At 36.8% G+C, this 27664-nt stretch overlaps 1 protein-coding gene across 2 annotated transcripts; it reads left to right on the top strand.

Annotated features, from left to right (window-relative positions):
• On the top strand, nt 1–27034 carry brinp3a.2 (bone morphogenetic protein/retinoic acid inducible neural-specific 3a, tandem duplicate 2). 2 transcript variants are annotated; one of them, XM_029254962.1, is made up of 8 exons: nt 1–19; nt 7997–8198; nt 13841–14031; nt 15058–15248; nt 20741–20846; nt 23920–24156; nt 24855–25077; nt 25765–27034. In XM_029254962.1, exons 2-8 carry the CDS (start codon nt 8005–8007, stop codon nt 26879–26881), a joined length of 2259 nt encoding a protein of 752 aa, XP_029110795.1. In that variant the 5' UTR covers nt 1–19; nt 7997–8004; the 3' UTR covers nt 26882–27034. The 2 variants fall into 2 exon arrangements, with proteins under 2 accessions (XP_029110795.1, XP_018609534.1); XM_018754018.1 differs by lacking the exon at nt 1–19 and having other exon boundaries at nt 7990–8198.
• The last annotated feature ends 630 nt before the right edge of the window (nt 27035–27664 follow it).

The raw sequence follows: 27664 nt of genomic DNA, 5'->3' as shown, positions 1-27664 counted from the left end.
CTCCTTCCCTCCCTCCCTCGCTCGCTCGCTCGTTCGCTCCCGCGGAGTGGGAGGGTCACTTTAGAACGGAATATGTGCAGAAAGGTGCTCTGCAACTCGGCCATCGCATTCCGTCGCTCTTCTCTTCTTCTTGGCGCTACCCTTCGTGTCCGTCTTTTCCTTCTTCCTTCCTTATTTTTCCCGCAGGCGGTACTTCAGTTCCCCTCTCTTTTCCAGGCTGCTCTCTCTTCCTGCCGGCGTCCGTCCGTCCGTCCGTCCGTCCGTCTGTCTGTGTGTGGCGGATCCTTTCAGTAAATGAAGTCTTTATGATCCCGAGAAGGTCACCGCATCTGCTTTCGGGGGACGCTTAATTACCCGGAATACGCGCTGCACGGACAACCCGTTTTTCTCCCCAACTTGCCCCGACTGAGCACTAGAACAATTGTGGGCATTTCTTTTGCCGCACATTTTGTAACACAGCAGCAGGACTTTTCGAGCGAATTTAAATGGAGTTTCGCGCTCGCTGCGGCTGCCCGTTTAATGCCGACTCTTCGGAGGGAAGTTTCCGCTTTTTCGGAGGAGCTGAGAAGAGGAGCAGGTGATTCGTTGTGTGGTATAATGGGATGTTCTCTCGAACCAAGTGCGTTTCGTCGTCGCCGCACCGATGTTTCTCTGAAGAAATTATCTCGTGGTAGGTTGACGGGACTTCCTGATACACTCACTGGTGACATGATGATGATGCCCAAGCGAGCGAAGCGGCAGCCTGTCCGCGTGATTTTAAACTTGCCGGTGAACGTGCGCCTTATTACGCAGCGCAAATGTGCGATTTACCTGCTGCGTGTGTCGGTCGCTCCTCCGTTAACCGTCATGCGATCGGAGCGACCCAGGGGGGCATTGTTTCCTCTCACGGATCTGTCCCTCCGTGCTGCTCGGCGTGCCGTGCAACCTGGTCTTACCTGGTACAGGGAATATTTTGGTCGGGGGAAAATTATACTACCTAAGTTGCCTGCGCAACTCTCTCTCTCTCTCTCTCTCTCTCTCTCTCTCTCTCTCTCCCTCCCAACACACACAAACATTTCTGCATACAACTTTTGGCAGAAATCTATGTTGATGGCTCTTAATATTTCTGTTCACTGAGTCGAATCCATAAGTACCAGCAACGAATTGAAAGGTCATCTTGGAAAATGTCAGTAATTTCCAATAAACACAATTACTTCCAATAATTCAATAGTAATAAAAGTCACTGCACACAGATCAGTCAATTTGGCATATTAATATTTGCATGGTAAGTATAAGCTTCTACTGGAAAAGAAAAAAAAAAAATCACTATTTTGCAGTGCACTTGTTGAACTAAGGTACCTGTAGATCAATGTCAGTGTAAACTGGTGAAAAGCATTGAAGGAAATATTAATATATTCTAGTCACCTTCATGATGACAAATGGCTATACATATACACATGTTTATTTGATTGCCACTGGTACATGTAGAAGTAGCAGAAAAACTAGAGACTTATGGTCATGGTGTAACTGTATGTGTTGACTTGGGTTTGCGGTAGTAAATAGGAAGGATACTGGGCCATAATATGCTGTCAGTCTCACCAGTCCACAAAGCAATGCGGCCAGAAATCTGACAGGATTTTAGTGGAGAGCGATAATGTTCCTGTTTATTGGCCACAACAGGGTCACTGTGCTGCACTCGCTGTATCCATTATGAAGGGATATAAAACGAGGGGTTATTGCTCTGCTCCATGTGCACTTTTAAAGGGACACAGTCCCAGGATTTCAAAGAGATTACTGTTCTTGTACTATTTACATCCACTTGCCACCTTATTTATGTACTGAATCTTCAAAATGGTCACATGGAGGTAAAGCTGACGAATAGTTCAAACAGATTTGGACACTTCACCCATATCATTATTTCTTTAAGGCCATAAGGCGGAATGGTTGGCCTGTTCATCAGTGTTGAACTCAGGAGAAATATATAATTCTCACCTGGATACCTTAGTGATTCCACGATTATATTTCAGAACTGGGATATATGGATGTGTGAAAATATATGCTAACTGATATGGCAACATTCATTCTGCTGGAGGAAAACACAGGCAGCAGAGATACCTTGCATTTCAATTCTTGCACTAATCACTTGTGCTCAGATTCTTTTCACTTTTATATTATAACAAGGCTGTCATAGTGTCTTTTTGTGCTTATATTGTGCATTCTCTACATTTGGTCCAGACTTTCTTTCACAGAGCTGCAGTGGGCAGGTAATATAGCAGCAGAGTTTCTGAATGTGGCAGCTTCCCTCTGGTATCGACTGTGTTGTGGGTTTATCCAGATGTTTTATCAGGGCTAACACTAGCTGGGGTCTGAGTCTTTTCTGAAATACTCTACCTCTAGAGTTGCAGATGTTCTGATGTCAGTGGCACGAAATCCCCTTGTGAAATTTACTGATACAATGCAAATTCGAGTTAACTGGTGTGTGAGAAATGTCCCATCTTCAAACAAGCACACAAAATTGTACATCTCATGTGGTCTTAAAATAACTTATTGGGGAATTGGCCACTTATAAACCCTGGTTACCAAGTGATGTCTGACACACTGTCGCTGTTTTTGCACATCTAAATTCAAGAAGAGTGGAAAAAAATAGTTTGATATGCACCAGACCGTGGAATAAAGAAGGCTTTGTGCAGAATATCCATCTCATATTATTTTAAGTTAATAAGATAACCATTTGATCATTGCAGTTGTGCTCATTCAAGACTTAGACTGATAGGGAAAACATCTGACATCATCTGAAACCGCTTGTCCCATGTGGGGTTGCGGGGAGCCGGCAGCACAGGGCGTAAGGCTGGAGGGGGTGGGGGACACCCAGGATGGGACACCAGTCCATTGCAAGGCACCCCAAGCAGGATTCAAACCCCAGACCCGCTGGAGAGTAGGACCCAGTCAAACCCACCATGCCACCACACCGCCGGGGAAAACACAGGAGAAATAAATTAACTGAGAACAATAAACCAAAATGCACAGCATTAGGGATCAGTTTTACATTATATTGAAAATAATTTTCCACCAAGTTAGAAGAAAGAAAACAAGTTTTAAAATGCAAAAAAAAGTACCATAATTTCCACAACAGCTGCTATCTGTAAAGGTAAAAGAAGTAAAAGATTTTACAGTGTTATACTGTTAACACATAAATGACTTCTACACGATGAACATTTAAAATAATTATGCTTCATGTGCTTGTCAGAGTTCATGAAGTTTCACTAGCTTTACTTATGTCACTTTGACTGCGGATGCATTTATTCTGCTTCAATAAGTAGAAACAACCCTCTTTATTAAAGGAATGAAGCCTGGGGCTTGTTTAGTGAGACCATTCAACCATACTTTTCAACAGGCCAGCATGCACTTTTTTAAATATATAGAGGATTCTCCATCATGCTCATAACTATGTTTTGCAACAAAATTACAATCACAGCAAGAATGTTGTTATATTTGAACCATTAAGGTTTTAATATCTTGCCACCATTGAACATGCCTGTGCTTGTGATATGCTTTTGAGAACTTATGACAAAAATGTGAAAACATGCCGTATACTGCATCTAGATCATATATCTCAGAATGGATTATACAATTTACATTCTTGTTTTGTAAGTTGAGCTACTCCATTAGATGAAAGATGCCTGAGCTTTATAGTACAAAAAAAAATTAACCTGAGCGATTTAAAATGTAAGCTCCTCTTTATAGTTGGTGTCAATAAATGTAACACCACATTTTTTTATGCCACAATTGAATTTTAAATATGCACTCAACAGTTACTAAGCATTGCTAAGCATGACAATTATATCAACAAGAATAATGTCAAAGTATATTTACAATCATCACTCCGCTATTTTAAAGCTAACCTTTTTACATATTCTTGTAACATATTTTATTGTTTTTACATTTTACATCCTTATCAGTTTATATTTTTTTCTTGCATAATCAATTCTCTCTATTTCAAAATATTTGTCGAGAATGGGATCTGAGATTTCCGAATGTCAGGATGAAAAAAGAAAATTTAAGTATTTTAAATGATTATAGGATTGCTATTAGTTATGACTATAAATCTCTATGTAAATCTATACTGTGATAGCAAAATAAAGTAAAAATTCCCAAACATAGTTACATTATTGTCATGCATTTAAAATAGCTGACAACACTTGAAAATACTGTATTTACTTACAGTAATATCGAAATTGGTTAAAACTACAAAAGTTTGCAGGGTGCTTGATTTGATAATCTTGGTATAGCTTACCTATCTCCCATAGGTAGTCCATATTCTATCTTTTCTATTATCTCCACTTCTTGTCAATCTGTTACCTTTTTCTGCCTAAAGTAGTATTACCATGCATATGTCATTGGGTCATTGTGAATTACCTCGTGTTAGAAATACAGAGATCCAAAATAGCAAGGTTGGACTTTACTTTCAAAAAAGGTAAACTGTGATGTTGACTGTCACAAGATTAAAGTTTACTAGGTTAATTAGGATTGAAAATCTCATTATTCAATAAGAGGGAATGAGGGGACATAAAATTAATCAGTCTCTGTAACAATGGATGATTTTGGGTTTAGGATGGCTTAGAATAAGGCCTAAAATCTCTACAGTACTGGTCAGACCTGTTTGGAAGAGCAAATAACATATTAAAGTGGTAGTTAAAATTGTCCAATTTTGATATGTTTAAGACCTATACAAAAAACTGAAAACTGCATAGGTTGAAGAGTAAGCTATGAGTAAGTTTTTTTGTACTGAACAGATTCTTTAAGCTAACATGATTTGTGCATTAGCATAAGCTCTGAATAAGGGAAACTACAACGCAGACTTGGTGGAGGACTTCTAATAAATATTTAGACTGCAACATTTACTTTTGTTGACCGCATTATACTGAACCATAGTATCCCATATTTTATAAGCCTGCTGTTTTTTTTTTCCATTTTTTCTTGCAAATCAAGTAACAGTTGTTTCTACCTTTACATATTTAAAGTATATACTTTCAGTATTTGATATAATAAATGTTTTTAAACATATTCATTAGAAATATTTATTTATGTGACACTTTTCTCCAAAGTGACTTGCAGTGGTATGTTACTTTTAAACCTTGGCAATATTTTCTGGAGTAGTATAGGGAAACTGCCTTGATGAAAGGCACTATAGTAGGGGGAAGTAGGAGGAAGGATTCAAACATGTGTCCTTAGAGTGCCTAGTGGCAGTTGTAACTCCCACAACACTTGTTTCCTCTGTAAATGTTCATGTACTACAATATGTGTGCATCTTTCATATGTATAGAATGAAACTGTGCCTTTATGCTTGCTAATGGTATTGATTATTGATTACTGTCTTTCCTCTAGTCTTCATCTTGCATATTGATGCACCCACAGTTAACTACCTCTTGGATTCTTTTCACAACATGGCAATATACTCTCATAATTCATCTTTAGAGTTTATGTGTTATATTTTACTACATTAAATGCTGCAGATAACCAATTCAGATGAAAACTGACATGTGCGATCTGATATGTGTTTTATAAGTTTGGACATTTTTTTACCTGTTTAATCCCAAAAAATTCATATCCAAATCCAAGGCAACTACCTTAAAATCTCACAGATGCCTTTAGAAGGAGAAATTTGAATTCTGGAATGAGAACCTTACTAGATTTTAAAATATGAATTATAAGAATTATTAATATAATTTTCAACATGTATTATCATTATATCAAAAGCCATCTATTATCTTGGAGTGGTCAGGGTGGAATAATCTACCTGGCAAAGTTTTAAACCATATGGTTAATTCATAAAAGCTAATAAATGTAGATGTTAATGCTAACACACAGAATAATACATATCATAAGCTGTCAGACAGAACAAGCCCAGATTTTTTTTGCTCAATATAATTTGTCTTATTTGCATATCAAGAGTAACCTACTGTACCAAGAAAGATGCAAATTTCAACTGCCTTTGAGTTCATATAATGAAAGCGCTCCTACAATTAATATTTCATTAGAATATACTATAGCCTTTTCAGGGTGTTTCAATTTTTCTGGAAGTATTGTGACTTTTCCCCTCAATTTTTGTTAAACGTAAATCTGTCCATTCGTCCGTCTGTCTGTCTGTTTGAGATTTTCTTTTTTTAAAAAAATATAATTTTCGGGAAAAGGGATGTTGCACATAATTTTACAATTTGTAGGCATAATTAAGGTGTCAGGAAACTGATTAAACATTTAATCATATTTTAGTGACATGCTCTGTCATGGTTTTATAAAACCATAAACCCTGCAGTATGTAGTTATCTGTCTTGTTTTTCCTAATACAGCTATATTTTCAGACAATTACTTGTTCCAGTCAGTGATGATCATATTAATATGTGAATTAAAGTAATATACCAAAGTATTTAGGATGTAACACTTTCACATTGCATTACAGAATTTTACACAGAATGACTTAATATGGGTCCTGAGAAAAAGTTTAAGTTCACTAAATGGGGAGTAATTTAGGCTGTACTGTAGAGGTGGTTTCTTAACATTGGCTTTGGTTAGTTTACAGATAATTCTATGTTGTCAGGAGCACCAGGTCAGGTCACGGATCTAGTTACTTTGACAGTGAAACAGTAACAGTGAGGGGATTCTGCGCAGTAAGTAGCCAAATTAAATTTTCTTTGAAACATGTGTGACCCTCACTCCATCAGCGCAATATACTCATCAGTCTGAAAAGCAACTTTCCGAAGCCCCCGGATTGGTCATTTTAGCAGCACAGAACAACAGGCTCCCACAGGAACAGCACATTATGAAGTTTATAGTATCGCCAGTTCTCTTAACTTGGCTTGATGAGTTCTATAGCTTTTTTCCTTTTATTTTTTACAAAAAAACGAAAACAAAAAAAATCACGCATTTGTTTATCTTAAGTAAACTTGAGAAATATTTTCCTTGCTTTCCTTATGATTGCAAAAATTAAATCGTAATTTAACTGTCCGATTCAGATCTACCTTCAGAAATGCAAAATCATACTGAAAATGTCTACAGTTTTCCAAAAAAACTAAATGTTATTTAATAAAAATTAAATAGTATAAATTGTGAAAATTTTGCAAAGAACTGTATGGCTTCCTGATGGCACTGCATATATTTTTTCTAGGCAATTGTACGGCATGTTGTCAAAGTGTATTTGTGTATTCGAAAAAAGCACACGTCTCTGACAAAGTCACAAATAGTGTCACGGTCAAAATAGTTAAAAGAAGACACATACACCTAATAGTGTATGTGCAAATAATATAAACCGATCCTCCAAATAATGCAACTTACCCTATTTTCAGTGCTAGTAATGGCAGTTTTTCCACCAAAATGTGAAACATGGGAAGACTTCATGTGACAGCTTGTGTCATAATGAAACATGAAAGCCAAGGCTAAAGTTGCAAAAAACACTGGCGGCCCTGAGGACAAATATTAAAAATAGTACAAAGCAAGGATGAAATGTGATGCTAATAAAGTGAAGAGCTATTCAACATTACATTGGTGCTTTATACATCAAAATACTGCTCTTATTATGAGGCTTCACACTACGGTCATGCAATACAACACATGCTGCATCGCTGGTGTGCGTCCGAGCTGCTGGCAGCTGCGTGAGGCTTCCATGTAAACAATTGACAATGAAAAAACACAGCAGATTGTAATGCACAGCATTATAACGACGCCCTGTTGAATATGATGCAACAATCAATATACAAGCACACATAAAACAAGATATATCATAGATACTACCTTTGTGCTCTTACTCTTTAGCAATTTTCCATTAGGAGAAATGAATGAAATTATAAAAGCTGATAGGGACTATCAGTTCTGTATCAGTTCTCTCTTAACCTGTACATTTGTATTGTCTGTTTATGTGTTTCTGCTTGGCCAGGTTTGCTCAAGGAGTAGAAGGAATGAAGACCCTTGGATCCTAGAGGAGGTGTCATTCTGCGGCAAAAAGCTGGTGCTGAGCTGCTCTCTGGCTCTCTGATGGCTTTATGGGAGTTCCTCACACTGAGCCTCCACTGCTGGGTCGCAGCTGCCGTCAGCACCCCTGAGCAGCAGGCCCAGGGGCCACTTGACTGGCTTCTCTCGGATAAGGGCCCCTTTCACCACTCCCAGGACTACACCGACTTTGTGGAGAGGAGTCGACAGGGGTTCACCACTAGATACAAGATCTACAGGTAAGGAGTTGGCAGCAAGGGGAGTGAAAGCATTCAGACAAAAAAGGAAAGGCTTTCGGTGTTTGCTTTTTAATAGTCCATAGTCCATATGACCTAGTAAAATATTTTTTAACCTTCTGCATGCTCCACACTGTCGGGCTGGCACAACAGTATCATGGTGGACTACAGGGAGTGCCACTGAACATTTAGAATTACATTGATTCTCTTGAGCTCAACTCAGCTATTTTATATCCTTGCTGGTTCATCTAAAGTCGATTGTTGGTATTATAATAACCAGTAACAGCTATGCTATCAGAAGGGCTACTTATTCTTACATGACCATTTGTCTTGTTCTCCCCACGAGCGGTTTAATGTTAATGGACATATGCTTCATTTATGACACCGCGGTCTGAAATGCAGCAATTTGCCTTCTATGGGTGTCTTTAACAAAATATTTATGTTACAATAATTTTGTTTACATTTCTTATGATGCCACTGGATATTATATAACAATTGTAAACTCAGAAGAATAAGCTGTTACCCATGTAATTAGTTTAGAAGAAATGCAATGTTTGTTATAAATAAAAGATGGACGCTGCTGTTTGACTGTCATGACTCTACAGGATTTTACACGACAGGTAATTTACATCAGATCTTATTTCTGGCCATGTCTGGACAATTCTGGCCAATAGCCCCAATGTAAAAAATACTAACAAGCCCTACACTCATCTGATGGTTTTCTAGTTTTGTTGTATTGCTGGGCATTTACTAGTCAAGTCTCATAATGCAATAGATTATTATATTGCCTACTGGTTTTTGAATTTTTATGTTTACATTCCTTTAATTTAAAGACCCTTAAGGGAGTATGTTTATCTGCAATTATTAAGCCTTTAAGAATGTACAAAATCCTTAGTACATTTTATTTTGAGAAATCATTTCAGTTTAGTGCCACAGTGCAATAGAAAAATTAGCACAAGGAAAGGAAAAAACCACCAGCTTTCTAGATTTCAGTTTGTTGCTCACTAATTTTTTGATTGAGTGTGATCCATCATATTAGGTTTGTTTATACTTAGTATTTTAGAAAATACTATTTAATAGACCATAAGAGGATCAATAACTCTCTCTATATGAATGAATGAACGAACAAACTAACTAACGAATGAATGAAATCACATGGATCACATTTTTTTTTTAATCCCCAGAGTACTCTGCATGATTCAGACTCTGCAAGTTTATTTCAAAAACCTAATTTGCTATATTGCCAATTCCCCTAGTGATGATAAACAACTTTCACGCAAACAAACTTGGAAAGATTAAAAGTGACAATATTATTTTCATATCCAATGTTCCCTCAATGGTAAAACTCCTATAAGTCTAATGATCCCTGATGACACCAGGAAGATGAATTACCAGAAGTGGTTCTTCCAGTTACTGCTGTATGTAACAGCAATGTCCCCTTAATGAAAGTGCACTGCCTCATTCCTCTTTCAATTTTCCACTTTTCCTCTTGATTGAATTTGAAAGAATTTTAATGAGCTCTCTGAAGGAAATGAGGATTTTTGTTTTCGCCACAGCAATTGAGAGTATCAGTGTGAGTGGTGCTGTTTTCAGCTGGCTGAGTAAGTTGCCAGTCCTTTTATAAGAAACGAAAGAAAGATGGTCACACAGGGTGGTTCCAAAGACAGGCAGCTTTAGTAATAGTTGTGGTATTGGCTATCTTGAAGAAGAATCCCAGATATTGAAATATGTACTGTACATGTACACAGTTTTGGATACTGTTTTATTGTAAGTCATAAAAGGTTTTCATTATGACAGCAATACATATATAGTTCCATGAAATAATAATAATCGTACATTTAGAAGTGAATTTAAGTGTATATTTTTAAGGGAATGAAATAAAAAATGACGGAGAACAATAATTATGTTGATAAAAAAAGAAAGGTCTGGGTCTAAAGCTTCTTGCCTCCAAATTCAATAGAAACTGAGTCCGTTTGGCACAGATAATAGGCCAGAAGTTGGTATTCACTGGAGCATGCATTGCCTTTAAAAGTCTGTGTCAACTGTTTTCCAATATGGGTTGACTATTCTCAAAGGAGGGTTCCTGATCCAGAGGGTAGCAGTAGTATGTATGTGTACACTCTAATTTTGCTTTTATTGACTGTTATGTAGTGGTCTTAAGATTCAAATTCAAATTGTTGTACTTGGACAATATAATTTAACTCACTAGTTTCTGTGCATATAGCCAGACGATCCAAAACTTTCTTTGCAGTTTTGCACTTTTTATTTATTTTCTACAAATATCGACAACATTAATATCTGCTTTCTTCCTGATGCTACAGTTTGTAATAAAAATGAAATGACAAACACGTTATTTGATCGGAATTAAATTCTAAATTTTATTTGCCACATTATAAAACAAAGGAATTTGAGACTTTTTTTGGAATAGATGAATCAGAGAACAGGGTTTAGAGGGGTTTCTCATAATTCCTGATTTAATGTGAAACATATCCTTTCAGAAGGACATTTAGAGATCATCCATCATATACATACAAGTCTTCCCAACCCATTTGATCATTTATGACAAGTTTTTATTCACAGAACATAATTTAAGGGAGTTTGTTGGTGTGAGACAAAGATTGACTGTATTTTCATTTGCATTTATAACTTGTGAAAAAAAACAAAATCGAATAAGGCTATAAGTAAAATAACTTACACCTGAATTATGTAAAAAAGAAATGTACCGTTCATTTGCAGTCAGTTTCATCAGCATAAATATCTTATTCTTCAAAACACTTCTTTGTATTTTAAGAAAAGGGGCATTATTGTTATGCTTCTTCTTGCAAAATATTTAAAACATAAATATGCTAGTATTTGACACCTCTCTAGTAAATTGATCATTAGGAATGCAAGTAAGCAGTAAAAGGAATGAATAAGGTAATAGAGTGAATGTCTGAACTGAATGTATCTGTTATCGTTTTTGTACATTTTTCCTTTATCTGTTTCATAATGTCATAGAAAAATTCTCCCACTATGGAACAAATATTGCACATCAGCACCTGACAGTATTCCCCCAGTTCCTTGTCAGTTTCATGATTTGTTATTCAAAGAACACCTGCCAGTATAATTTAAAGGTTACAGGTGAAGATATGACTTTTACAAATAAACCAAATCTCATGTCAAGTGTGAGGAATGCAAGTATAGCTTCCATACATAAACAAAGCATAGTGTAGACTGCACTGTATCAACAAAATGATTTTTAATCATCAACTTTTAATTTTCTTTTTTGCACATCTGTACTGTGTATTAAGACGAGGAGACACTATGTTCCATCGACCGCTTGGTTATGCAGCACAACGTTTTACCAGAAATTGATTGGGTCAAGTGTCAAGCTTGGCTGGCACTGGCAAAGTGGGATAAATGGCTTTGGAAGGAACCGACAATATTATTTCTGGACAGAAATGGCTCATGTGAATACAGACCTGTTTCTTTTTATGTATAAAATAGCATGAGGAAAATGTCTGTTTTGGAAAAGGGATACATTAAAGGCCTGAAATCAACTTTAAATTAACATGTTACTAAGCACGTGCAATATGGCATCCCAGGACAAAAAAATTTGTGGAAAACAAGACAGCTGGAATTCGATCCGGCTGATGATAACTGCTGATGTTGTGAAATGATGTTGACAAGAGGTCTCAATCCGCAAAGCTGTCTGCTTTCCATTGAGGCTGGCAAATTTACAAAGCAGAAGTACAGTATTAAATCATAGAAGTGGCTCATGCAATTGTACTAACTGAACTAATTTTACAGATATTTTAGGAGTACCTTGTTTACCTCTCTCCAGTCATTTTTTGTTCTTTTAGTACTTTTTCCATTCTTTCCTTAATTCATTGTTCCATTTTAATGGCTATGTTCTTATTCTTGACACAATGGCACAGTGGGTAAAACTGATGCCTCATAGCTCCTCAGCTGCTTGGTGGGTGTGGGGTTTGAGTTCAGCTCAGCCTGTGCAGAGTTTGCGTTTGTCTCCCTGGGATTGCATCCCCAGGTGTGCATGAAACAAAGCGATGGAAAATCACTTCTATTCCTCCCTTCCCTTGAAAGTGGCGCAAGTTGTCTCTGTGAGTCAGACTTGATTCAATGTGAACTGGAGTCTTTGACAAGGGTGGGTGTATAGACTCAGTGCAGGTGGAAAACACAGCAGGGACACCACCCAACGGGACCACCCGCTACAACCTTCGACCCTGACCCCGCCCATAAATACACCCACCCATGTTAAACACTCCAGTTCACATCCGGCCTTCGCAAGATGTGGAAGCTCCCTGAAGATGCTTCCAACAGGGAAAGCGAAACGTCGGAACCAGTTTCCTACACGATGCGGTCTCATCCAGAAGACTTAAAACCCCAGGCAAGCACAGGCTTTTCAATAAAAAGTACAGGTTTTAAACCATCATTACATACAAATACAGGGAAAACAGTGGATAAAAATTCAGTTTTATTTAGCTGTGGCTGAATCTTCTTGTTTTTCATTGCTAATAACGTCATTACCAGTATTGGCTTGATGGTCTGCACAATACTGAATGCCCTTCAAAGGTACCTTAAGATAGTTTGCACATTATAGCTGTAAATGACTTGGCTGTACATCTAAATAGCTGCATCCAAATGATTTTTTCCAAGGCATTGCTTGACATCCAGGATAAATTTTATTGATGCGTTAACTAAGAATTGAATATTAGTGTGATCTCTAAGGAAAAATGAAACCAGATGCAGATGCTTTTGAAAGAGGTCGGTCTGTTTGGCCTTCGGAAAGTAACTGCTTAAATAAAATAAAAATTCACTTTTTAAACTTTAGACCTTTTTTGACCTTTTCTGTGTACATTTAAATATTCCAGACTAGGAATTAATATTTAAAACGTTGACATGTTTTTGGGTAATTTGTTTATTTATTCCGAAGAACTCAGCTGTATCAACTCAACAGTTCTCTGAACAATTTATTTTACAGTGTTATAGATTTAACAATCCTAACTCACCTTTGGATTTGGATTTGGATTTCTATATTTTGTCCACATTATCCAATTTCTTTTCAGATGAATAAATAAAAAATAACACAATACAGGGAACAGTAAAGAAATTAATGGATATAAACTACAGAGCATGTCTTATATTTATAGATAGGAATATGCATGTACAACGTTATAAGTGTATAGACTTGTGGACAATTAAATGACAGGTGTTGATCAAAGTAGTGATCAAATGACATCTCGTGAGTTTTTCTGAATTCACATTGTTAAATGGGATTGTGTAAAGTTGAATACGTTAAGGGATGCCTTGCTTGGTGTTTATATATCAGTTAACTCCACTACAGCTTATTTTATAGAAATTATGAATGGATCACCCAAAAACTAAAAAAAAAAAAAAAAACTGATGTTGTAATTCTCTGCTTTATGACCTTTATGTATGGGATTCTTTTAGAATTACATTTATGTTCCAAATTGTGCTTCCTTCAGAGCTTCAACCAGATTTTTAAAGTTAATGATGCAGTCAGGCAGGACAATCGCTACCATGGAGATTCACCTCTCCTGCCATACCCAATACAAGGAATAACAGATTATTAGTGACAGCCTTGTTTACTTATAGAAGTGTTTACTTTTTCTGTTGTTTTGTAGAGAATTTGGAAGGTGGAAAGTGAATAACTTGGCTGTGGAGAGAAGAGATTTTTTGGATTCTCCGTTACCCGCCACCCCGGAATTCATTCGGAATATACGACTGCTGGGACGGAGACCAAGCATTCAGCTCATTACTGACAACCTGATCAAGAAATATGGAACACATTTCCTACTTTCAGCTACACTGGGAGGTATGTCGACATCATATATGCACCGAAACATTGTTATGTAAATTTAGGCAGTCTATAGGTTTATATAAACTCTTATTTAAAGTCTCTCCTAAGTAGAAAACATCATTATTTGTCAAAAAATAAATCTTGCTACAATAAAACATGCAGTTTTAAGGTGACTGTTCAGCAACATCAAGTTTGAGCCTTGCTATGATTGATGAATGTAACTGGAAATGTTCTTATTTTTTAGGAAGCAGTTAGGAACTCACTGATTTCTTCTAAGCCAGCATTGCCAATGACCACTATATGCACTTCAAAGAAGAAAGGAGGCCATAGTTATGAGTTCTATCTAATAAAAACCCCTTTTAACTAAAAATGATCTAATACTCCATTCCCAGACAAACAATCAATATATTTCTTGTAAGCAGACTAAAACGAACGAGCAAGGTATGGATTTGTGCCAGGAATGTGTTTGGATTCTAAATTGGTGTCTGGATAACATGAAGTTCATAAAATTATTAAATATGCAATTTAAAGGTAGGCCCTAGGGTTTATGTCTGACCAAGCCCATGTGTAATTTCTTACTGATAACTGTCAGGCTGAACCATGACATAGGGTGTGGCACAACTTAAGGAAAACAAGCTGACAGCGGTTATGGAACACCAGTATAAGGCCTCAACAATGTATGAAGATCTTTCTTTCTTTCTTTCTTTCTTTCTTTCTTTCTTTCTTTCTTTTCTTTTCTTTTCTTTTCTTTTCTTCTGCTGCAAAGGGCCTGTCCTCAGCGTTGGTACTGTTACTGTGGCTACCATAACCTTCCAACTGCCCACAAAAAGTATCCTGACTAAAGGCAAAAAAAAAAAAAAAAAGAAATCCCATCTTGTAGACATAACAAGAGAAAAATATTGTGGCTTTGCATCCTTGCATTGTAGCTAGTTATTAATTTTCAGTTTTGACGGTTAATCTACCTTCTCTCATAGTTTATGTACCAACAACAAGGCTGACTTGGCTGCACACAGGTAATTGATACTGATGTTTCATTTCCAGGAGAAGAAGCCTTAACCATATTTGTTGACAAGGGGAAACTGAGCAAGAAAACTGATGCAAGCGACTACTCCACCAACACCTCTTCAGTAACATTGGAAACACTGCACCAGCTGGCAGCCTCCTACTTCATTGATAGGGAGAGCACACTGCATAAACTACACCATCTTCAGATAGCCTCTTCTGCAATCAAGGTACAATATTTACATGTGCTGAGACATTCATACAATATTATTTCATTTTAAAACAGCATTATCATACTGGTCTTTAATATTCCAGAACAGGAGAAAAACTGTTGAAAAACCCACTGCGCAATGTAAAAAATAAGATCTTGCGTGTAGAAAACTGAGAAGATGACTTCAGTCGTTTAATAAGAAAAACTTTACACATTTAAATTAAATAACAGAATTATGTAATTAAATTATCATATATAATGAATTCTACATACATTTTCTGAACCGCTTGTCCCATACGGGGTCGTGGGGAGCCAGAGCCTATCTAAAATTTTTAATTTGATAAAATTCATAGAAAAAAATGACTGGCCTGTATTGACAGATTGTTTTCCTAGAAGTTGCTTCATTTGAATTGGTGAGTTAGAGTAATGAACAAGCCTTTGAATTCCTCTTAGTTAAATTTGTGACGCTGGTGAATTTCCACATTCAAGACTGGCTGAATGTGTAGAACTTGTAGAGAATAAGTGCATTATCAACCTAAGCAATCATTAAAACAAGACATCAGTATTTGTCTTAGAGCATATCTTTTAATAAAAACTTTTTTTTTTTTTAACATGGCTGTGGAAATATTCATGTTCGTGTTGTTCAGTTGAAGGGCAATAGAACTGGGTGTGAGAAATAGGGATTATTTAATCAAATCACTATGTATTAATAGTTACATGTGGTGACTCCAGGTGCAGTTAGATATTGCTTATATAAAAATTCTGGTGGTGACAGGCCCTTGGCATAAAGCATTTGGCAGTGTCATTGCCAAGTTTTATCTCAGAATTGTTATACTTAAAGTAACAAATAGTTTTAAGAAAGTTTTCCTGAAATTTGCGGGGAAAAAAAATGTAATGCATTGAAAAACACCCAGGAGAAAAACACCGGAGTTTTGGAGTTTTTAAACAAATATTACTTAGAACTGTTATTAGACTGCTGCATAAATAGTTTGTATTCAAATATAACTGTAGGGCACTGGGGAGTGCTGGCACCTCACATCTCCTGGGCTATGAGTTTGGATGTGATTTTCAGTCTGCTTATGAGGAGTTTGCATGTTTTCCCTGTATTTACCTGGGATTTCCTCCCGATTCATGCTCCAGTTTCCTCCCAGAGTCAAAACACATGTGTTTCAGGTGGACTGGTGATTCCGATTTGCCTGTAGTGGGTGTTTTTTGTGGGTGAGTGAGTATGTGGTTTTGTGCCCTTCAAATAAAGCCCAGACTTCAATATTGTCATTTCCTCTATAATATAAATCTACTAATTTCTATGGTTTTACAAAGCTTTGCCGATGTATACTTTCCAATGTAGTCTGAAGCTCATAGTGCAACTGTACGTTGCTTTGGAGAAAAGCGTCTGCTAAGTGAATAAATGTAAATGTAAGTTATACTAGGACAAAAGCTGCAAAAGCTTATGCTGTTTCAGATATTTCTTCAATATTTCTGAAGCCTTTGGAAGAAAGAAAGGAGTAATCATTTAAATTTAATGGAGTGAAATATGGCTTGTATAAGCAGTGGTTAACCCAGTGTAGCTGGACTATCAGAACACCATTATAAGGAAAGTTATTTATACCAGCTTTCTTTCTTGTCAAAAAGCTGACAAATATAATGAGTAGAGGTATTACCACTGAGATGCAGGAGTGCAGCTCTATCAGTTCTGGTGCAATAAGCACAGAGAAAATACATTCTTGAGTGCACACATCATTTCCATGGGGCGTCGACCCAACTTTTGGGACAGACAGAGGAAAGTGTTCTGCTATGTTGCTCTGAAATAGCATGGCGCAGAAGTCACAGGAAGAGCAGCTCACATGCTGTGTCCCATGGAGAAAAGAGAATTAGCAGCTCATTTTGGAGGAAAAAGCCTGTTAGCTTGACTGTGTGTGGGGATTTCTCACCGGAAAACTCCCGTTCCCTCAGAGTCGTAATGCTTCACCACAGCTTGCTTCTGCTCAGCTTGTTTGTACAAAATATAATGACTCCAGCTGTTCTGAGCAGCAGGTACCTTTTTTATGATTGGACAATGTGTACATTAAAACACTGATGCCCTCCTTTCAAGAATTTATTGGTATAACAAGACAAACCAGCTTAGGGTAAGTTATACTTATCCCATTTTTTTTTTTTTTTTATTTCCCTCCTTCTGCAGCTTACTCTCATTTGGAATTTCCTTAGCTTAGTAATGCTTACTGTTATCATGTAATAAAATATTATAATTATTATACAGCAATTGTTATATTCTTGTACTATTATGTTTGATATTATCAAGTATATATATATATATATATATATATATATATATATATATATATATATATATTATATGTATATACATACATATATACAGTATATGTTTACATATGCCTTGTATGTTTCATGCCTTGTATTGCACTTTTTCATGTAATTCCTGCATTAGTATATTAGAAATTGCTTTGCTGTTAGATTCGCAGATGGGTAGTAAAGAGTAAAATTTACTCCATTACTTCTACTTAAAGTAAATTTTTGAAGAAATTCTATTTTTCAGAGTAGTTTGTGATATTGAATCTTTTTTATTTTTAGTTGAGTACATTTGTAAAGAAAAAACTTTTTTCTTTTACTCTTTTGTGTATGTCACCCTCTTTTCGTTACTTTCGAATTTTTCGCATTTAATGTTTAACTTTCTTCCCTTAAAGCTAATGTAAGTACTACTGCGAACGCTGAACTCTTGAACTGGGAATTATTGCGAATAATTAATTTCATTAGTGACTATTAGCCGTCATTCACAAAATTTTCAAAGCGAACTGTTAAAAATGTCTCTTCACTGCCAGCTGATTTCTTTTGTTGGATTCATTTGCCAGTTTTGTTGGCAGTGAGATCAATAAGAGTTTAGTGTTGACCGATCAGAGCTATAATTATGTTCAATCTGGCCTTTATTGACAACCTGCATTATAAAAATTGAATTGTATAAGAGTTAAACAGGTCTACATTGTTTTTGAAGTAAGGTATTTGGAGAGTGTTTAAGTATGAAAAGTATTTTCTTATTAATCTTAATAAACATTAAGTGTAAGTTTATCATTTCAAATGAACTGTAAAAATGATACCGATACAAAAAACTAATGTATAAATATGTAATATCATGAAGAATAAGGAATAAATTACATAATTAATAATGAATGAATAAATATTATTTTTATCATTGGTGTTAATGTTCTAAAGTATTTTAGTTTATAATGAATGACAATTGAATTTATAACAAGTTTACTTATGGGAGTAAAAATCTAATTGTAGAACTAAGTTCTATAGAGTTCAAAAATATTTGTGAATGTACATGTTAACAGATGTTTTTTGGAGCTATTTTATTTAGTTTTGGTGAATAATCTCTTTCCATTTACTTAAAAGGCAGCACCCAAAGTATTCTTATCACAAAATGTTTACTTATTTGTTTTAAGCCTTTACGTGTAGTTGATATTTTCAAACCGACCTTTGATAAGCTACCCCCATGGGACACTTCTGACTCCCTCTTTCACTTCCATAATTTATATGACCATTAACCTATCATAAATCCTCTGCCTGTGGTAATGCATTATGGAAGTTTCTACCCGTAAAATTTTCATGGTATTTTGCTTTTACAGTTATATTACAGTGAAAATCACAGCACTGAGTGCATTTTAACTATTTTAGCATATTTACTACCATAAAATTGCATCACTTAGCTTAAAAATCACCCATCCATCCATTATTGATAGCTACTTATTCAGTCTGATTGGGACATAGAATGGGATAAATTCTGGAAAAAATGGGAGTCTACCCCAGGTTACAATCACAGGCTGTATCTCTGAAAATCTGACCACTTAGCTGTGGAAGGAAACTACAAAAGAAGCACATACAAACATGGTAATACAGTGCAAAATACACACAAACAAAATACTGGGGTTTCTGAGGTATTGTGTTCAAACTATCAATAATGATATTAATGTAAGTCATTTGAACACAAATGAGCAATTTCATTAAGGCACTAAAATGTATGGAATGGTGATTTTTAAATGTGGAAAGACATAATGTTGCAGATAGTGGTCAAAATTGTAAGTACCATTAATCTAAAAATTAATTAATGTGGACACAGAAACTCATTAAAAATAATTTGCCAAACACCCCTTTGAAAGTAACTATGTAGGTATTCCTGTGATCCTCAAGGGGTCCTCTCTATTATAGCTCAAAACTTCTATCTGACATCTGAAAAAATGTCTCTTTCAGGATAAACCTGAGGAGATCATGTGATTAATCAGGTTTCACCACACCAAAAAGTGACTTGAATCAATTGACTGGCTCCCAGTTCTCATTAAAAAAAAATGAACTGAGAACTCATGCTTAAAATGAGAAGAGAAGAGAGAATTTGGCAGTTTGTGGTAAAGATCATCTGACATGTGTCGGTCAGTATAGTGAAAAAGGTGGCGGTGGTGTGCATCCAGGGGGGTTGTGTGTCTCGGGCGTCAATATGTCCTGGAGCATTTGGAATGAATAGCCTGGGAGAAGGGGGGGAAAAACACAGTCCCCTTTGTCACAAAGAAAGCATGCCTTTAACAAGGGAAATATAATCAATAAAATGCCTGCAGCCTAAGGGAAAAGCCTGGAAGTGGTTATTCAATACTATTCCACGGAGGAAATCATTATAATTAGGAGGATTGCCATGAAACAAACCCATCTGATAAGGTGAAGCAGTGGAGGATGGAACTGAGAGCCCTTAGTGAATCCATTTCACACATGCAGACTATGTAGACCTATATGAGACCTTTCAGACTCAAAAAAAAAAAAAACAACTCCAGACTAGAGATGATTTTTTAAATGTGGCATGGTGGCATAGCAAGTAGAGCTGTTGTCTTACAGTGTCTGGGTGGTGTGAGAGGATGTGGTTTGGGTTTTCCTGCTCAGTCTGTTTGGAGTTTGCATGCTCTTTGTGTTTGTGAGGGTTTCCTCTGGGTGTTCTGGTTTCCTTCCACAGTCCAAAGACTCATGTGCGTGTGTTCATGTGCATTGGTGACTCTAAGTCACCCATAGTGTGTGAGTGGCAGAGAGAGTGTGTTTCACTGATGTATGCATGAGAAACTGATCTAGCAGTGTAAGTCATCTTGGTGAATAAAGTGTGTGAGCTGGTAACACTACATAGAGTTCATTGGAAGTCGCTTTGGAGAAAAGTGTCTGTTGAATGAAGTAATGTGGCCCTTAGTATCATTGGAGCCTTTCTCATAGCAGAATAGCACTCTTGTGTGAAATAATACACATGGACTTCATACAAAGAAGATATTTAAATACATAAGCCCTGGAACCTGACAGTTGCTAGTCCGAGTCCCTGCACAGACACTGTTCATATACACCACAAATACTCTTGTGTTATTCTAACAATGTCATTTTAAATTGAACAAATGAATGATCTAGTCTGAGGAGTAACATTTGCTTTTGAGATTTTAGCATTTTGATTTTCTAGGTTTGTTTGTTGTTACCCAGGTAACAGAAACCAGAACTGGTCCTCTTGGATGCAGTAACTATGACAACCTTGATTCTGTTAGTTCCGTCCTGGTTCAGAGTCCTGAGAACAAAGTTCACTTGCAAGGTCTGTATCATTTTTAATTTTTTGATTCATCTCTGTTCACCCTTGTGTATATCACAATGCATTCTTTACAGTTATAGATCGGTAATGGAATTAATTATAGTAAATTAATGAAACATGGAAGACAACAATGACTAGTAATTTCCAGATCATAGTGGCAGTGTTTCAGTAGTGGAAAGTGGGTATGATTTTAATGAAATGGGGTGAAGAGTTTGTTCCACTTTATTAACTGCTACAAAAAATGTTATATATTTAATTGCAATTTTTAATAATTATTAGTTAACTTTCACATTAGAAACATTTCATAACACGCACATTTACACTTGGACACAGTGGCACAACAGTGGTGAGTGTCAGGTTCAAGTCCAGCTTAGGGTGTGTAGAGTATGTATTTGTCTCTTCTTTGTTACCACCGTCCAGACATGCATGAAAGACAGCATTGACAAACCGCTTCCATTTAAGGGGTTGCGATGGGTCGGACGCAACTTGATGCCGCATTCATCCATCCATATAGAGTATGTATACAGTAGGTCCCCCACTTATGAACTTAACTGGGACTGAGAATCGGTTTCTTGCTCAAATAGGATGTTAGTTCAATGTGACATTGACCAGGCCAGGTGCCCGTCCTGCAGCTAGTGCAATGTGCGGTGGCAAGTATGGAGGTTTTGAAGTAATTAACTGCACATTGAGTATTGCATATCTGTTTCTCGATCTCTCTGTATGTTGGTGAAATGCCCTTTTGTTTAATCTGAGTTGTATGTTGCTCTGGAGAAAACATTATAGCTCCACATTTTGGATGGGAAACTCTGTCTGTCTTTCACTGGGTAGCTTGCAGAAACCAGGCTGGCAGACAGCCCCTCACTTTGGTGAGTCGGGATGCCTGGCTGGGTGTTTATGAGTTGTTGTAAATAGAAAAGCACAGTAGAGAACTGTTGCCAGAGCTAGAGTAGGGTGTCAACAAACCTAAGGCAGCACTTACTATTTGCAGTCACAATCTGTGGGCAAATTGGGTGACACTTCGGGATGTGATTTGAATTCTACGCTAGCTCTATTTGTGAAAAAAAAAAAATGAATACCGCATACTTTTCAAATAAGTTCATAACAATAAAAAAGGTTACTCAAAAGTTTGTAAGTAGGGGACCCACTGCATATACGGTTGGTAAAGACAAGCGTTTGAAGTACTAATGTAAAAAATAATTCAAATTAAAAAAGGTTTGTTTTATGAAGTTTTAATTTACCCAGTCTTCATTTTAAATCTCAAACAGATTGAAATAAGACCAAGGTCCATGTCAGCATAATTTTGTGTGAGTTGAATTGTGGTAACCCAGACTGAAAATAAGTTCTGACAAAAAGAATGCATATTCCTGCAGATTTTTAACTCTTAACCATTAGATGTTAGGATACATACACATTAGAAGCCGGGGGACGAGGGATGAGGATGCTAGCCTAATTAAGCTTCTCAGTGCTCAAATGAGTACAATTTTTGTTTTTTGGTACTCCCGAATTCATTTTTCTCCCAAATCCAAAACATTTTTACAACGCTGTACGTATAAAACTCAAGAGTATTTTGACTGTTCTAGAAGTAAACAAAAATTTCTGTCTATGCTGTTAAGAGGAGGTCTACTCATTAGGTAATTTTTCACTGTGTATGTACACATTAAGCTAGCAATGTATTATCAGATGAAATAGACATTCATTTTCTTGTTTGCATTTTTTCCATTGAGAGGGGATTCAGTCTTTGGGGTCAAACAGATGACAGATATAATGAGTAGAGGTGTACCATGTGCATTCCTTTTCCTCTTCTTTTAGTTTACGTATAAGTTCAGTTTATTAAGACAACATCCCTATACTGTAGTAATTACATTAAAGTAAACGGTCCCCACTAAAGCTCTCATTATTGTTTCAGTTCCCGTTGGAATTGTATAAAACTGCTACTGGTTTGATCCACATGAAATGTAATGATGCTCATTTTATGATTGCCAGATATATACACACACACACACACACACACACAAAATGTCTAAAACCGCTTGTCCCAAGCGGGGGGTGGCGAACCAGAGCCTAACCTGGCAACTCACGGCACAAGGCTGGAGGGGGGAGGGAACACACCCAGGATGGGATGCCAGTCCGCTCCAAGGCATCCCAAGCAGGACTTGAACCCCAGATCCACCAGAGAATAGGCCCTGGCCAAACCGGCTACACCCCCCACGCCCCCCACCAGATATAAAGTGTTGTTTTATTAAGAGTCCTTCCATAGAAAATATGAGGAACAAATTATGAACGTATAAGATATTGGTGGAGTTTACCTTTAAAGTAGTTGCCATTCTGTTAATATGAAGCTGGGTATGTTAAGTTATCTGTGTAAGTTTGAAGTGAGTGACTTTGCCACTGAATGTCACACAAATACATTTATTACTATATTTGAATAAAAGTACTGCCTTTTTGATTCTCTCTTAAATTGAATGCAGTAATTTCCTAAAGAAATAATGATATAACAGTGCATTAAGTGCATTGTAAAACTTTAAAATTTAGGCATGATTAGTTGCGAAAGTCACTGCCCTTTTGTGAATTTACACAGGTTTATTGTAATATACTCTGTCATTTTCTGCTAAGGCCAGAAGTGCTTTGACTTTGTGTGTTTCATTTAATAAAGTGGTCTATGGCTGAGACTTGTGAAAACTCTCATCGCTATTGTAGGTCATGAGTGACTTTTCTGTGTGGAGTAATTCTGTAATACAGCTTTAGAAATCGACATATTGCTACAGAAAGTCATTGCTTCCAACAGGGCAAAAAGGCATTTTCTTCTTCCATTACAATGGAATGACTTAAATCTACTTCTGTTGCACTACAAACAAATATTGAAGCAGTATTGAAAATTACTGTACTCTACTGCTATCATAATGGAATTTTTTTTCTTGGCTAGAAAGAGTGCTTTTGTGTAAGCTCCAGTTCGCAGGGCAGGTGTCACTTTAACCAGTTCCTTTATAAGCGGTTCCATTAATGGATGTTCCACATATTAATCTTCAATACATGAATCTTTAAAAAGAAAACTCTTGTCTCTAATCTGTCATTCAAGGTCTGCAGGTCATTTTGCCTGAATACCTGAGAGATCGATTTGTGCAAGCTGCACTCAGTTACATTGCCTGTAACAGTGAGGGCGGTTTTGTCTGCAAAAATAACGACTGCTGGTGCCAGTGTGATCCTAAGTTCCCAGAGTGCAACTGCCCTTACATGGATATTCAGGCGATGGAGGAAAGCTTACTTCGGATCACGGAGACATGGAGCAGTCTTTACAAAGAATTTGAGGATTCAGGTAAAGAAAACAAAAGGCTGGACGCACTGAAACAAGGGTAAAAACAGAAATTTTCAAATACATTATTCTAATACATTAAGTTAATTTAAGTAGTATCTCATGCATCTGTGAGACATTCACTGTGCTTATGTGAAAGAATACCTTAATGAAACACTATTTAATTCCATGGTAATGATTTTAAATTGCATTTACACTGACAAAAAACAGCTTTCATTTATACATTTTCTTTTCTATACAAAGTACTTCTTTCTGTTTTCCAGGGAAGTTTAATAATTTTAAAATGTAATCATTGATAGTTTTTTAGTAATAATAGTAGATTTATGGTGCCTTTAACAAAATGTTTGCAGGTCACGGGCACTTAAGGCTATACAGCTGTCAGTTTTATTGTAATCTTTTATAGTGAAACTTGAATTTAACCACAACACAATTTTGTATCTGGATACAATTAGTTTATGAGAAAGTGCTTATAATGGTAAATATTTATTGCTTTTCCGGATATTCCATGATAAACGAGCAATATGAAATGCATTTACTTACGGTATTTGCTCAGCAAAGAATACCAAATAATTTTTTTTTTTTTTCCAAATATATATGCAATGTTACAGTTCTCCAGATGGTGAGGATTTCACCCTAAAATGTAGATTTGTTTTCTGTTTGTTTATGAGTCAGTAATCTTTTTCTTTTCATAATTTTAACAGATGAGTTCAAAATGTTCCTGACAAGACTTCCACAAAATTACTTCCTGAACGTTTCAACCATACAGCACCTGTGGTCAATGGACAGCGTGTTCCAGCGGCGCTATGAGCAGCTGGAGAACAGCATGAAAGGACTCTTGCGGAGAGCTAAGAGAGTAGTGTACAAGCTCTTCAGTCTGAGTAAGAGGTGTCAGAAACAGCCACACATTACCCTACCGAGGGAAAGGTAAGCATGATTATACAGCCATGGATTTTCTCGTTGAGTATGAAATTATAAATTGTTTTCTCAGAATGTGATCGTAACACGTTACACCAAAAATGAATGTGCTGAACAGGCCATTTTAAATCTCATTCTTGTTCAGTACTCTCCACAAACCCATACATTTTTGACTAATTTTAGTTCATCTGACAGATTTTGATAGCTAACAAATACGATAGAAATCTTGGAAAGCTATAACTCAGTTACAGAGACTGTAAAGGTTGAAGAAATTTTTTTTTTTAGTTAAATTGCTTATATGCTCGTCATTTTTTTGAAGAAAAAATGATCATGGAATGAAAACGTATTTAAGTATTTAAAACAAACATACAGCGAATAATAAGACGAATCGGTTAATAATGACCGAATAAATTAACCACAATACACATTATATTTTGAAATGATTAATCAGAATTAGTCAGGGATTTGTTGAAATTCCTTTGAAGTGAAAGAGAACACCTTCTAAAATGTACAAATATGCGAAATAGTCTCCCATCTCTTTAATGGAAAATATACTTAATGTTTGTGTTAAAGAAGAAAATGATGAACACCTTGTTATTTTCCTTTTTAACACATAGGTAACTGAAAAGATAGATGTGCTTCATACAGAGAGTTAAAAATGTACTGCAGATTTTTTTTTTTCTATTTCTATTTCAGGCCACAGATATACTGGTTAAATTACTTCCAGTCCCTACTGTACTGTTCAGAGAACAACCAGCTGGGTTCATTCTCCGAGGAGATGCACACCTGCATCTGTGCATTCGACCAGACCTCCTGCCAGCTGCCCATGCCGTGCTTTATAGGGGAGGGGCAAGCATGTGCTGCTTGTGCTGCAGACAACCGTTCCCGCTGTGGCAGCTGCAACCCCGGGTACATGCTGAGCCAAGGCATCTGCAAGCCCATGGTGGCAGACTCTACCGAAAACTACCTGGGGTTTGAAACAGACCTCCAGGATCTTGAGCTGAGGTACCTCCTGCAGAGAGCAGACAGGCGGCTTGAAGTCCATGCCATCTTTATCAGCAATGACATGCGCCTTAACAGCTGGTTTGACCCCTCCTGGAGAAAACGTATGCTTCTCACTCTGAAGAGCAACAAGTACAAGTCCAACCTTGTGCACATGCTACTCGGCATTTCCATACAGATTTGCCTGACTAAGAACAGCACACTGGAGCCTGCCCTAACTCTGTACATTAACCCTTTTGGTGGCAGTCACTCAGAGAGCTGGTATATACCTGCAAATGAGAACAGTTTCCCTAACTGGAAACCAGTTAAACTTGACCTCCCCCTTGAGTGCTTCAACTGGACATTAACCCTGGGAAACAAGTGGAAAACATTTTTCGAAACCATTCACATCTATTTAAGGAGCCGCATCAAAACTCAAGGGGCCAACGGGAACGACAGTGTATATTATGAGCCGCTGGAGCTCATGGACCCCTCCAGAAATTTGGGCTACATGAAAATCAATAGCATCCAAGTTTTTGGATACAGTATGCACTTTGACCCAGAAGCAATTCGAGATCTTATCCTACAGCTGGACTATCCCTACACCCAGGGCTCCCAAGATTCTGCACTGCTGCAGTTGCTTGAGATCCGTGATCGTGTGAACCAGCTGTCGCCTCCAGGTAAACAGCGCTTGGACCTCTTTGCGTGCCTGCTTCGGCACAGGCTGAAACTAACAGCCAGCGAAGTGGCAAGGATCCACGCATCTCTGCAGACGTTCAGTGCTCGGCTGCCTAACTCGTTGGATTATGAAACCACCAGACTGTGTAGTTAACAGCTATAGAGCAGATTTCAAGTGGACGAAGTTATGTATACTGAGCTGGTAAAGGGACTCGTGTTACGCGTGAGCAGTGTAAACAGTTGAAATGAATTCAAATGCCCCAAGGCTTGTTCAATCATATTTGCAAGTGCCACCTGTTTTGCAAATAATTAGCACACTGGATCAAAAAATTTACTGTAAATTCTAGTTTTGAAATACCAGTTATATTCAGTTTATCGTTTTAAAAAAATCTAAAGTCATACATATATATATATATATATATATATATATATATATATGTATGACCTTGAAAGATATGTACTTAGTTATATATCAGTTAAAAATATCATTATGTCAAAAAAAAAAACCTATGGACTGCAAACAAAGGGTGATTTTGAAATTGAATATCTATGTTTGTAATTTTTCTATGTTCTGTTGCTTCAGTGACAGTGGACTTTGCCTACAAGACAGACTATAGTGATGTCAGTAAGTTTTGTAGATGAATTGTTATTAAAACATTATATAATATGTACTGTGGAATTATTCTCTAATTAATCATTTAATCCAAATTTGCAGAAGTACAGACAAAGCAATGCATACAATCATAACACAGAAAGATCTTACATGTGGAAGTTATTAAAAATGTTATGAATGACACCAATTGCTTACAGTTTAAATACAATTAAAGCGATATTAATAGTTTTATTATACTTAGAAATTTAGCATTTATTATTATTATTATTATGGGGGTGCGGTGGCGCAGTGGGTTGGACCACGGTCCTGCTGTCCGGTGGGTCT

Source organism: Scleropages formosus, chromosome 9 (assembly GCF_900964775.1).
Source record: "Scleropages formosus chromosome 9, fSclFor1.1, whole genome shotgun sequence".
In the NCBI taxonomy this organism is placed as follows: Eukaryota; Metazoa; Chordata; class Actinopteri; order Osteoglossiformes; family Osteoglossidae; genus Scleropages; species Scleropages formosus.
This window is presented reverse-complemented; position numbering and strand designations above follow the sequence as displayed.

Bases quoted from the DNA above. Each gene is read 5' to 3' on its own strand.
- brinp3a.2 (XM_029254962.1), top strand. From the start codon at position 8,005: ATGGCTTTATGGGAGTTCCTCACACTGAGCCTCCACTGCTGGGTCGCA. The intron at 8,199-13,840 runs GTAAGGAGTTGG...GTTGTTTTGTAG, and splicing joins ACTAGATACAAGATCTACAG to AGAATTTGGAAGGTGGAAAG. The intron at 14,032-15,057 runs GTATGTCGACAT...TTTCATTTCCAG, and splicing joins ACTTTCAGCTACACTGGGAG to GAGAAGAAGCCTTAACCATA.